General features: G+C 35.4%; 1 protein-coding gene across 7 annotated transcripts in view; it reads left to right on the top strand.

Moving 5' to 3' along the window:
* hth (Meis homeobox homothorax) overlaps positions 1 to 13,934 on the top strand; it is a 290,170-nt gene that overhangs the window by 265,631 nt on the left and 10,605 nt on the right. For all 7 annotated transcript variants that reach the window (XR_012460421.1, XR_012460420.1, XM_074134764.1 and 4 more), the window contains one exon: positions 12,228 to 12,286. Coding sequence is in view for 5 of the 7 variants with exons in the window: in XM_074134764.1 (XP_073990865.1) it covers positions 12,228 to 12,286 (59 nt within the window). In the remaining 2 variants the exon portion in view is untranslated. The remainder of the gene's footprint in view (positions 1 to 12,227; positions 12,287 to 13,934) is intronic.

The raw sequence follows: 13,934 nt of genomic DNA, 5'->3' as shown, positions 1-13,934 counted from the left end.
AGCTTAACGTCCAACTACCAATTAGGTGTCGTGGACGGAGGCGGCTAACAAACATACTTTACTGTAAATTTCCTTTTATTAACCATTAAATAAAATCCAAGGCCTACAGACCTGGAATCGAACCCAGTACCACAATACATATTAGCTTCGCAGATCTCGCCTCTAACCGCTCGGCTACCGTGGCGCCCTCTTCTCTATTATTTGTATTTATTTATTTTAGCAATTAATTTATTTAATACTTTATAATAAAGTTTATTAATCAATCTATAATAATACACAAACCTTTTTTTGGGCTTGACAGTAAATTTGAATAGGAGAAGTAAATAAAAAATGCGAAAAAAATGATTATGGCATGCTTAAGTGAAAAAGTCAATCGTGGATTTAAACTTAGAGAATGTTGAAACTGACTTTAAAATGGTCGGTGATATTTTGAAAGAGGAAATGGACAAGAGGGGTGGGTGGCTATGAAACCTCTCCCTCCTTTGTGTAGGGTGGTTGCCTTAGCACAATGAACGATTGCACTTATTTTGTGTTAAGCAGGGTTGGGTATAAATAATCTGCTTAGGAAAGAGTCACACAGTGCGTTTCTCATTTGCATATCTCTAGAGGAATGCTCTACCAAACCCTGCTGAATAAACAAAAACAAGGCAGTGTATATACATATATATCTACGGGCTAACAGAGTACACTAACACAACGAAACGGGGGGCCACTACTGGCAAACTCTAATTATTGTCTATTTCAATTCTTTCTAGCAGCTTAATCGTGATGTATAGATATAGTATTTTGTGTGCGTTTAGTGATAATATCATCAAAACTGAGGGTGATACACTAACAAACTGTACACTTAGACACACACACACGCGCGAGCCCCGAGTGTGCTTGCTGGTCATGTAAGGGATGGTTATGGGAGGGGTGGGTGGGTATAGGGGAACTTCCAGCCGAGTGTTTGTGAACGCGGCTGTTTTTAGACGCCCACTAAATCCCTGTCGTAAACTAACTGGTAATGTGGTGTACCCTTCTAGGGTTCTGACTCATGGCGAACACAATATACTAGTGTGGCAGTCGGCTACACTTTAATCCGCACCATTAGCTTGCATGAACATTCCAACGCACCCTTATTCATATCGGAACCAAAATACTGGTGCAATGTCAGCCATTTTAGACGACCTCCAATAAGATCAGTAGTCCTCTATAAAAAAAAAATAATAATAATAAAAATAAAATAAACTACTCTGTTACAATAAATATATCGCTTCTTAAAAACGCGCCCTTTTCTCACCAAATGACTGATGGAACCATAAATTATACTTAAACACGCCAACCAATAAGAAGACACTAGTCTTGGTGTGGAAATAATCACTGCAATTCTAAAAGCATTTCAAATTTGAATTTACGTTTCACAGCAAAAAAAAAAAAAAATAGTATTCAATGACCAGTAGCTGTATAAGTTGTTTAAGATGAACCAATTTTATTTAAACTTGAAGGGACAGGTGTTGGTCTAGTGGTCAAGAGAATGGCTTTGTGTGTTGGAGGTCGCCAGTTCGAATCCCGCATACGGTTACCTTTTTATTTGTTAGAAAAAATTGTTTGTAGTAAAGTATGAGCTTCCACACCTCCGTCCAACGGCACCTAATTTAGTAGTTGGACGTTAAGCCCCGCCTGAAAAAAAATAGGCAACTACTTTACTTTTGACTTTTTTGTAAGGACCTAATTTTTGGAGATAGGATTAGGAAATGTTGTAGTAGGGAAATGAAAAAGTGTATGCTTTTTCTCTAACGTGTTATTTCTGTATGATGTAGTGATACGATGTCTATAGGTGTCAATTAATTGAATATGTGTATCAGTATTTAGCTTTAGATTTTTTATTTATTTTTTTTTTTTATTCTTGAAAAAGCGTACAGACGGCACAGGGCGTTAAAAAAAAAAAGAAGAAGAGAATGGAGTCCGCGGGTGTAAACAATTCCCAACGGGCTCGAAACACACCCCAAGTTTGAAGACCTCTTATCTTCAGAATATTCTTAATTAGCTTATCTATGCCGTTTGTGGCACCTAATTCTCTCTTCAAACTCCAAACGGCAAATTTATTCAAATTTGTGTTACACAGTGAATAAATGTAAGAGTAAAGTAAAGTAATTGCCTATTTTTCAGGTCGGCTTTATTGGCTAACTACCAATTAGGTGTCGTGGACTAGCAAACATACTTTACTGTAAATTTCTTTTTATTAACCATTAAATAAAATCTAAGGCCTATAGACTGGGGAATCGAACCCAGTACCACAATACATCCTTAGCTTCGCAGGCCACACTTCTAACCGCTCGGCTATTGTGGCGACTACTTACTTCCTTTGGCCAACATCAGATATGACTTATTAAACTTTTAGACAGTATCACTCAACCGAAAGTGATCCTCTCGTTTTTTATTTCTTTATGCAGATCTATAAACTTTTATTTTTTGGACATTATCTTCGGAAAATTGATTGCATAGGTCTTTATTCTAACGTGTCATTTCGGTGTAGGGTACGATCTCACCACTTGCTTAATATTAATTGGTGTTAAATTTATAAGTAAAATTCCCAAAAATTTATAGAAAATCAAACCTAAAATTTCTAGAAGAATTCATTTTGTGGGGGGGGGGCTGTTCTAGTGATTGATGATTGGTAGATTCCCCTCCAAAGTGTCACTTCAATACAATGTACAGTTTTTGTTTTTTTTCACAAACTATATAATGTGTGTGAGAGTAGTATATTTAGAAATTCAAAGTATGAATAAAATATAATATGTTAAAAGATTTGTAAATTACTGCAAGCGAAATTCGTGTGAAAATTCACACCTAAATTTTTGTTCTGATTTTTAAATATAACCGCTTCTAAAACTTGTTCTCAACTTTCAGGCTCACATTACGAACACAAAGTCATTTTTATTTAAAGTTCTTTTTTGGACGATTGATTTTAGTTAGGTTTTTTTGGGGTGAGTTGGGCGCTAAAAGAGAGAAAGTCAAGGTATATTCATCTTAATAATGAAACAAGTTTAAAAAAGAAAATAAATATGATAAGGGTGAAATAAGGGTGAAATTAGGGTGAAAAAATTGTCTTCTTCGTTTTTTTTTTATTATTATTTTTCTAAGACTTCCAACCAAGAGGGGTGCATTTTTTTTTTCATTAAAGTTGCGTATCTCTCGTTTGCCAAGGAAGTCTGCAAGACATCAAGTTGCAATTGCCGTTTGGAGTTTGAAGAGAGAATTAGGTGCCACAAACGGCATAGATAAGCTAATTAAGAATATTCTGAAGATAAGAGGTCTTCAAACTTGGGGTGTGTTTCGAGCCCGTTGGGAACTGTTTACACCCTCGGACTCCATTCTCTTCTTCTTCTTTTTTTAACGCCCTGTGCCGTCTGTACGCTTTTTTAGACAACGCTGTTTTTTTTCATTTTTTTGTAACAAATTGTGTGTCACGTGATATAAGTATAATTCAAACGGAACATAACAGATAAGTACAAATTGGATATCTGTTACCGATTTTCACAAAAAAAAACGGGCATCGCAATAACCTTTTCTTGGACTGGATCGATTGACCGGTATTTTCTCTTTGCGGTATCCATTGTTGGTCAATCAACAATGTATTATACATGCTTAACTATAAATTTAAAACTGTCCATAATTTTTAATTGTTTATTGTACAGTTGTATGATGTGTATAATACTTATTGGTATATTTTGCATATTTTTTTAGGCGGGCTTTACGTTCAACTACCAATTAGGTGTTGTGGACGGAGGCGACTAGCAAACCTACTTTACTGTAAATTTCTTTTTATTAACCATTAAAGAAAATCCAAGACCTATAGACCGGGGAATCGAACCCAGTACCACAATACATTACTTATTGGTATATTTTTCCACTTTTAATGGTTTTTATTGGGCTCTAGAAGACTCATGCTTTATTCTATAAAATCATTTTATTGTAGTGAACATTATGTATTGTATAGATAAATAAATAAATCATTTTGGAGCTTTCCAAAGAACAAATACATTCAATAGGGAAGGGATTAGCTATGCGGTTAGCGTATTGGACTCCCAGGTGGAGATCACGGGTTCGAATCCAGCTGCTGATCCATAGATTTTCTCTTCCTAGGAGTTTCTTACAGCTCACTGTCTCCGGTGATGGACAGTGTTGTCTGTAACGAAAGAACACAGTCCGGAAGCGGGCAGTGCACTGAAAAAAGCTCCGGGCGCCAATAACCTGAGATGATGACGCGCCTTAAATCTTTTTTTTAAAAAAAATAATAATAATTGTGAATGCAGTAAAGAAAATTTTTACAGTTAAACTAAGTAAAATTTTATCAACACAATTACTTATACTTATTTTTAATAGAAATATTCTAACTTAGAAAGTTAGATATTAAGCAAGGAAAATCTTTAATTTTAGGTGTTTTAATTAAGAAAACTTTTTATTACACAATCTAGTACTATAACAAACAGGTGCCACAGTAGCCGAGCGGTTAAAGGCGCGGCCTGCAAAGCTAATATGTATTGTGTGAGGTAGTGGGTTCGATTCCCGGTCAAGAAGCTTTGGATTTTTATTTAATGTTTAATTTGAGAAACTATGTAGTATGTTTGCTAGTCGCCTCCGTCCATGACACTTAATTGGTAATTTTAGATGTAAAGCTCGCTTGTAAAAATTGGCATCACATTACTTACTTTATCAAATACCTGCGGAGGAAAAATTAGTGAAACGTGATATACATAATATATTGAAGTAAAACTACCTTTATAATACAAATTCTATATTACAAGAAAAGTTTAATTGCGTAAGGTGAGTTAAAAGAATGTTTTATGTGTGAATTTTAATATACCAGTTTGTTTTTATTTTCGGTGGAACTTTTTTTTTGGTATGAGGAAGTTTTTGTAAAAATGTGGGCTGACTATTTCCGGGCGGTCCCAGCTAATAGTATTGATTGCAGACAATTACGCCGAGCATAGCACATGGCCGCCGTAGATTGCATTTGTAAAATTGGATTCTGATGTGATGTACTGGTGTGGGTACTGATGGGGAGGTTGCACCCTCCGCCTATTACTCGGCAGACCAGAGAGATCCCTCTCAGTCTCTCTCTCTATATATATATACCCCAGAGAGTTTCGAAGCTTGCCATAACTATACTCTACTAAAACCATTAGCTCATACAATGTCATTTTCTATTCCCACCACTCGAAACTACTTACTCACACACGCACACACACAAATATACATATACACAAATAAGAGGGACAAGTAAATCCACTCCACACTAAACAATACAATTATTTGTTAATTTAGTTTCGACCGGTTAAGGGGTAGGGTTTCGAGCGCACATTATCTCTAGCATTAGAGTACTTTTCTTCTAATCTAATTTTCATAAACCACTTATCCAATGTCACTAGGCCTAGTATTTTTGCTTATCGTAAAAGTGGTAGATATTGTTAATTTAATATATTCACTGATGCGTTATATTTTCTGATACATTAGAATCACTTTATCAGAATTGATACAATTTTCTCACTTAACTGTTGTGCCAAAATAAAAAAAAAATTAAAATAGTAATAATGTCATTAATCGCCTAAATGGCACGTTAGTGCGAAGCGTCCTCTTCTCAATTCATAGATAATAATGGCAGGACTCTACAAAACTCCTAAATGGCATGTTCGAGCGAAGCGTCCTCTTCTCAACTCATAGGTAATAGTGCCAGATTTCTACAAAAGTTAGAGCGAATCGTCTTCTTCTCAACTCATAGGTAATAGTGGCAGGTCTCTACAAAACGCCTAAATGGCATGTTAGAGCGTAACGTTCTCTTCTCAACTCATAAGTAATAGTGCCAGATCTCTACAAAACGCCTAAATGGCACGTTAGAGCGAAGCATCCTCTTCTCAACTCATACTATTAGACCATCTAGCGCTTTTCGCTTACAGTTTCTTTAAAGATTCAACAATCTTGGTGGCCCAGGCAATTTTTTTTTTTTTCAATGTTTCTAGAAACAGAAAAGAATACCTCGTCGATTTTGGGAGCTGGAGAAACTCCTCCAAGCGGCTTCATATATGTTAGCGGCATGCTATTTGTTGGTATAAGAACAGATGTATTACAGAAGTAGCAGAGCCACGTGGTTTCATTAGTTTTCCGTTGGTTTACGAGAGGATAGATCTGTCTAAGAGTTTGGTAGGACTGTCTTTATTTCAGTCTACGAGTAATTTATGGAGTTCAACTTGGTCTTGTGTCGAGTTAAAACCACTTCCACCATGATGCTATTTTTAACTCCTTTCATCCCACGGTATTGGCTATTTAATTCTCTTTATGCTGTCTAGTTAACATGGATGAATAAAAGATATTACCAGAAAAAAAAAAAAATTAATATTAAAAACAAATAATAAATTAATCACAGAGAAGGGGCTAGCTCATTTGTTATCGTCCTGGATTTACACGCAGAGTAAAAATCATCTGCAGGCAGATTAGACATTCTCTTCCCAGGAGGTTCTCTTACTGCTCACTGTCCGGTAACGAGTGAACACTGTCCGGAGTCCGAGTAAACACTGAAAATATTCCGGGTACCAATGATCTTAGATGTTGACGCGCCTAAAATTAGGAAAACAAGAGCAAATTAATTACATCCACCAGGCGTGGTACCCTCGTCACTATTCTCGAAATAGGGTATACCCTAATTTCATAGTTAAGTAACGAAGTGGTGAATTAACTCGTATTTATTACAATGTAACATTTCATTATAATCACAATATAGTAACACAAATTTGTTACACGCAAAACGTGATTTTTTTTTTTAATTCCAATTCTTTTGCCTTCGCGTGATTGGCTATGCGTTTTCTGAGCCAATTAGCCATTATAAATTTGGTAAATACTACTAGATATGATCGTTTTTTAATTTATAATTCCCAGGCTTGGATTTCATGGGTGTCCTAAAAGGAAATAACATTAAAATCAGGAGGGAAGGGATTAGCTATGAGGTTAGCATACTGGACTCTCACGCGGAGGTCCCGGGTTCGAATCCAGCTGCTGACCCTTAGATTTTCTCTTCCTAGGAGCTTCTTACAGCTCACTGTCCGGTGATGGATAGTGTTGTCTGTAACGAGAGAACACTGTCTCCGGAGGCCGGCAGTGCACTGAAAAAATCTCCGGGCGCCAATAACCTTAGATGTTGACGCGCCTTAAATCATAAAATAAATTAAAATTAGGTTAAAAGAAAGAAAATGGTTACGATGAACAGAAAACTGTGAGTTACTATTCACGTTCTTTTGCATAAAGAGGCGTTGCTGTAGGTTTGCCACAAGTTCAGTAAATAAAGCTTAGCAACAAAACGGAAATTTGTAGCTTTTTGATAAACCTCCGGATGGCTAGTCCGCTATTTTGGCGTCATCAATTATAAGCATATAGCGTAGGTAGCGTTATGTTCTGTTTTAAACAAACTCTCAAAATTGGGAGCTACTCAAAACGGTTACTTTTGATGAAAAAAAACCTGCTGAAACTTAAAAGTTTGGAAAAATGCTTTTTAAAAATTATCGTAACAAAAAGTGTTATGAGTGAACACGTAAGATTTTTACCCTCATTTATTTATAAGATAAAGATACTGACCCCATGCATTCTAGTAGTGACGTCATTTCTAATAATTTTATGGCCGGAAAGTCCTTGTATTGGCTGTTACTGCAAACTAGAGTTTATGGCGCGAACGGTATTACGGCGGCCAGAGTCAATCCCACGAGGGAGGAAAGGAATCCTCCACCCGCCTATCTTAGAAGGTGTACGTGGCTAAACTGGCTACGGTCTCATTGCTGGTGAAATAGCCTACAGCCTATCCATTGCATTTGCCACAGAATCTACTAAAGCCTCGAAGCCAGAATTTACCACTCACTAACAACAACCCAAATGGCATACACGAAACTTACTTTTCCAATCTTCTGTCATAGAGTAACCAAACTTTTTCACAAACTATGAACTTTTTACTAACAGATAGTTGCTTTTAATTGTTTAAAACACTACTGAAAATGGATTACCTGAAATGGTACATCCCGTTTCTCAACTAAATCACGTCTCATCAATTAATATTATTTTATTCGAATATTTATTCAATAATGGGAAGAATACCGATTGAAGCGCAACATAGTGGACAACCTCAGAACTGTTAATATTTTAGCCAGTATTTCACGATTTTTTGATAAGACTAATGTGGGTTTATAAGTGGTTTCAATTAAAAGGACGATATGCGCCAAAAATAATGAAAGTATTAGGCTCCACGGTAGTCGAGCGGTCAGAGGCGAGACTTGCAAAGCTAATATGTATTGTGGTACTGGGTTCGATTCCCCGGTCTTAGGCCTTGGATTTTATTTAATGGTTAATAAAAGGAATTTTACAGTAAAGTATGTTTGCTAGTCGCCTCCGTCCCCGACACCTAATTGGTATTTGGACGTAAAGCTCGCCTGAAAAAATAGACACGAAGAAGGCTTTCGTATCAATGGCTAGAATAGTAGGAGAGGTATTTAATAGATCTATTTAATAAAATAAATAACATATAACTTCACTAACCGAAAATAATGAACACGATTGCAGAAATAAAATAATGCTTACTTTTTCGCAGGCGAGCTTTGGAATTCAACCAAATGTTTAATTTAAAGGCGCCACGGTAGCCGAGCGGTTAGAGGCAGAACTGTAAAGCTAATAAGTATTGTGGTCGTGCGTTCGATTCCCGGACTCTAGGCCTTGGATTTTATTTATTGGTTAATAAAAAAAAGTTTAAAGTATGTTGGTTATTCGCCTCCGGAAAAAAAATGGCTAGTACTGTATTTGGTTTATTTAATGGGTACTAAAAGCTGTGATCGAATTTCGAAACTTAAGAAAGACTATAGCTGTAAAAGTGACGAGAGCGACCTTGCAGAATTGAGATTATAGAGGGGTATATCTGCTTGTTACACGCTGAGTAGGAGTGCAAGTACGTACATTCTAGACTGAAGGTAGAGTATGAATTGATAGTGGGGAAGCGAAGAACTGAGAATCTAGTCGATGATTGATTGCGCCGAATACGGAGGTAATGGTCTTGGGGCCCGTCTTGGTAATGAAACTGGCAGGAAACCATTAGATAAGGGGGTAAAAAATGACGTCTGATGGGGGGAAAAAAAAACGGGGTACGTTTTGGGGCGACTAGCGGGGGGTTCAGAGAAGGTGGCCAGTCACTGTGCGCTTAATACATACCCCAAAAACTGAGGGTGTCTTTGTCAAGCTGCTGTACTCCATCACTTGGGACCATTCCTCTGGCTCTTCCAAAGGCGTGCAAAGAAGGTGCCAGCTTCCAAGCTAGAGGGTGGCACCTTCAAACTTTTTTAGAGAAGCAAACAGGCAGTGGCAAAGAAGAAACATTTGTATTTACGATATAAGCAAATAATTTATTATAATTATTTTATTTCTTAAAAACAAATCTTGCACCAGCGCTCAAAAACGTTCACTTACAACAGTGTTATTTGTAATAGCATTTTCTTAAAATTGTGCTAAAAAGGTTAACGGAAAGAAGTGAAAACTAGATCATTCGCACTTCTGAATGACTAACATGCTTGTAATTCGAAATTTAGTTCCATTAGACTTATACTCATCAATAATTCGTATTACTTAGATATAAACCATCAACCAGAGGGCGCCGAAAGTTCTTATTCATCAACCCCTAAAAATGTGCTCATCCTCTGATCAACGCCATCTATAAAAAAAAAAAAATGTTAAAAAAGAAAAAGTAAAAACCTGTGATTCTCTAATTTTATTCCGAATACATATATGTACGAGGTGTGTTCAAAAAGTAACGGGAATTTTCGTTTTTTGAAAAAAATATTTATTTATTCATTAATATTGTCGCCTTCAAAGTAGTCCCCTTCGCATACAATACATTTGTGCCAGCGCTTTTTCAAATCCTCGAAACACTTCTGAAACTCGATCTTTGTGATAGCTTTCAGCTCTTTCAGCGATTCGCTTTTAATGTCATCTATGCTTGTAAAACGACGGCCTTTTAATGTTCTCTTTATGTTTGGAAATAGAAAAAAGTCACATGGAGCCATGTCTGGCGAATATGGAGGCTGGGGCATCGTTAAAGTTTTGTTTTTGGCCAAAAATTCACGAACAAGCAATGAAGTGTGAGCAGGTGCATTATCGTGGTACAAAATCCATGAATTGTTTTGCCACAAATCCGGGCGTTTTTTTCGGATTGCTTCACGCAAACGGCGTTGAACTTGTAGGTAGTACTCCTTATTGATTGTTTGACCTTGTGGCAAGAATTCATGATGCACTATGCCATTAAAATCGAAGAACACAGTGAGCATAACCTTCACATTCGACCGCACTTGTCGAGCCTTTTTCGGTCTTGGCGATCCAGAATGCCTCCACTGGGACGATTGAGCCTTAGTTTCGACATCATATCCGTAAACCCATGTTTCGTCACCTGTTTCAGTAGATCCGCATCGTTGTCGACTTCATTGAGTGACTCTTGAGCAACTTCCATTCTCCGCTGTTTTTGTTCGAAATTCAACAATTTTGGAACAAATTTTGCCACACGTTTCATACCCAAAACATCCGAAAAAATTTCATGGCATGAGCCAATTGATATGGCAACATCATCAGCGACTTCTCTGATTGTGATTCGGCGATCGTTCATAACCATTTCTTTCACTTTTTTCACGTTTTCATCGGTTGTTGATGTGCTTGGACGTCCAGGTCGTTCGTCATCTTCAACGTTTTCGCGGCCATCTTGGAAACGCTTATACCACTCGTAAATCCTTGTTTTACTCATAGCAGACTCACCATATGCCTTTATTAACATTTCACACACTTTATTTCATTTTTTACGCAAAATTTAATACAAATTCTTTGATCCATTTTTTTTAACAAACAAAAATCGCCAAGCTCGAAAAACACGTCTAACCTTAACGGCTGCCACTTAAGAAGTAAACAATGAATATTACTGAAAATTTTATCGTACTTCAGGGGCATGTGTACCAACATAATAAAAAAAAAAAATTTACAATCAGACTCTCCAAACCCGCGAAATTTAAAAATTCCCGTTACTTTTTGAACACACCTCGTACATTGTATACAGCTAGTTTTGGATTCACTGATTCTCTTAAACGACAAAAATAGTACAATCTTGCTTAGTTTTACTATATTTTCCTTATTTCCTATTTCTAACATGACAGGTTCGAAATTTGTTACTTTCTTCCTTCAATCGTCTCGAAGCTACCCATTCACTATATTTCTCTGCTTTGTTAAAATAGAATTAACATGACCGAAGCCAAATTCAACCATATACGAGCTTGAAAATTCAATTAAAAAAGTGAAATGCCGCATTACAATGTTTTGGATTATATTTTGCGTAATATTTATGTTTGTCCAAAATTTAAATTATTATTTAATTATTCAATGGCTAAATCTTGCAAATGACTGTCGATATTTTCAACTTGAGCAGAAAATTGCGCTATAATCCATTTTGGGATATACATATTTTCAGTATCTCCAAAAGCGTAATTTAAAATCATTATTTAATTTTTGGAGATGATTTTTTTATAGTTCCAATACTTTTTCGGTTATATCTAATTGTCGTAAATTTAAAAAAGTATTTGAAGTATTAATACTGTAAATAAATTTGTGATTGAATAGCATTCAATAGACCGGATCGACCTCTAATTATATTATATCGATCCCCAGGGGTCGATATCGACCTCTTTGATGACTCCTCCCTTTAACAAAAACTGAAGTGGCACTTTAAATTAAGATTATAATTTCTTCATTCTTTAAAAACCCCATTTAAATCTGTTCACATTAATTTTTCTTTTCGATTAATCGAATAAATTAAATCAGACTATATCAATTGTAAATATTAGACCATAAGAAGCAATTTTTTGACCCATAATATTTTTTAACAATTCTCAATCTTTATTTCTAGTCTTTGCAAAATATATATTGTTCTAGACTCTAGAATTTGAAAAAAATAGTGTAAAACTTGAGGAGTTTTGTGAGAGAGATTGCACCAGAGATTTGTTTGTACCAAAGAGATTTAAAAATGTGTATTTTTTGATAACATCTAGTTTACTAAAATTTGAGATCAATTCTTCTATAATAGAAGTGAGGAAATTTTTTTTAAAAAAAGTTTAATGCTTATTAAAATTGCTTATTTGGTGGTATGACGTAAATAATTTTAAAGTTTTGGGCATTTTTGTGTGTTTCAGGTTTATAAACGCGAGGCGCAGAATCGTCCAACCTATGATAGATCAATCGAATAGAGCAGGTAACTATCGCAAAATATATTTTAGGTTTAATTTTAATGAAGTTTTGCAATAAATAAATAAAATTAAAATGTATGTGTTATTACCAGTGGTTTAGGATAAATTTTTTGTCTGGGGATACCAGAATTGACTTGGTTTCACATACTACAACAAAAATATCAATAAAACTGCGAATTTAAAAAAACTGCTGCATCAAAATGCAACTGGTTGACTTTTAATCTAAAATGAAAGCAAAATTGTAGAACATTTATTTGTAGATTAAATTAAGGCTACAAAATTTAATAGCTAATTGAGGCTCTCATTAATAGAAGCTCAAATAAAACTGCAATGGAACTCTAAAATCAGCGTTTGATTCAATTAAGTGGGCTTGCTTGACCCCTAAACTGCACAAAATAGTTTGTGGGTTTCAATCAAGCTAACTTGATTGTCATCTATGTGCTTAGTTTCACAAAGTTACACTTTCCACATTTTGCTTTCTAACAATGCGAAATAAATTACTTTAATCTGTACTTACCCTTTTTCTTATCTCTGATAAAGCTCTTTTAACTTTTATCATGATGAAGTCTTTTTTTGGTTTTTGTGGTCCATTGAGTATCAATAGAAAACGAAGCTGATTTTATAAATTGGTGCCTATTATTTTCGGAAGTATTTCATTCTTTTTAATCAAAAGCTAAAAAGATAATGCAGTTTTTAAATTTAAGTGCTACCATAGAAACCTATTAATATTTACTTTATGTGGCAAAAAAATCAGCCAATCAGATGTACCAAATTTCTAAAAAAAAATCGGCTCGAATAATTTCATTTAAATTTACAATCCCCATATATAGCTCTATTTTATTTTTATTATTTTTTTACCTACATTTTTGTAGGCGATTAAGGCCATTTCATTTAGATATTAGTGATTGTTCTTCTAATGTGCCAATTTAGTGCAGTGTACAATCTTATTTCCAGTATGTTAGTAGTAATTAAATATACAATAAGCAAAGTACCAAATTTGAAGCAAATTGGTTGGCTGCTACTTTAGAACACTGCCGCTACCTACATAATATCGATTGGAATAAAAAGCATCGATAAATTTCCAATGTGAAGAAAAGTGGGTCAATACGGTGGGTAAATTTGCAAAATATAGTAAAATTCAGAATTGGTTGAAAAAAATAATGGAAATTGGTGTACATACCAGATACTTTCTTTTTAATAGGTTTGAGAAGCTCTCTAACACCCCAAAATTTCTTACTTGAATGTCTTAATTCGTGCCCCTAATCTATTACCTACCGTCTAGCCATTTACACAAGGAAAAAAGGTTGTTTTACAACCATCAGCTGTAATTCCAAGTGGATTTTACGAAGGGCAAGTCTTAATTTGTAGCCATGTGAGTGTAGGGCTAAGGTAGTTTGGCCAGTTAAATGTGCAGTAAGACTGTTTACATAACCTTGGCTAGGAAAACCATTCTGTAGGAAAGCCTACCAATTTTCAAAGTACATTTACTTCGGAGTAAACGTTGTGTTTGCACCCTAGTGTACTAATTCAATTGACGGTAGGGGACTAATTCTTGCAGACCAACAGAGTTGTAAAAGTGAGTATTAAAGTATCCCTAAGGTAACATTTGAACCGAATGTTATTTGGACAATTGACCAAACCTTTACAATGTAA

Source organism: Rhodnius prolixus, unplaced genomic scaffold (assembly GCF_049639745.1).
Source record: "Rhodnius prolixus isolate KJV_2025 unplaced genomic scaffold, Rpr scaffold_28, whole genome shotgun sequence".
Taxonomy (NCBI): domain Eukaryota; kingdom Metazoa; phylum Arthropoda; class Insecta; order Hemiptera; family Reduviidae; genus Rhodnius; species Rhodnius prolixus.
The sequence above is the reverse complement of the archived record's forward strand: the minus strand, read 5'-3'. Positions and strand labels throughout refer to the sequence as shown.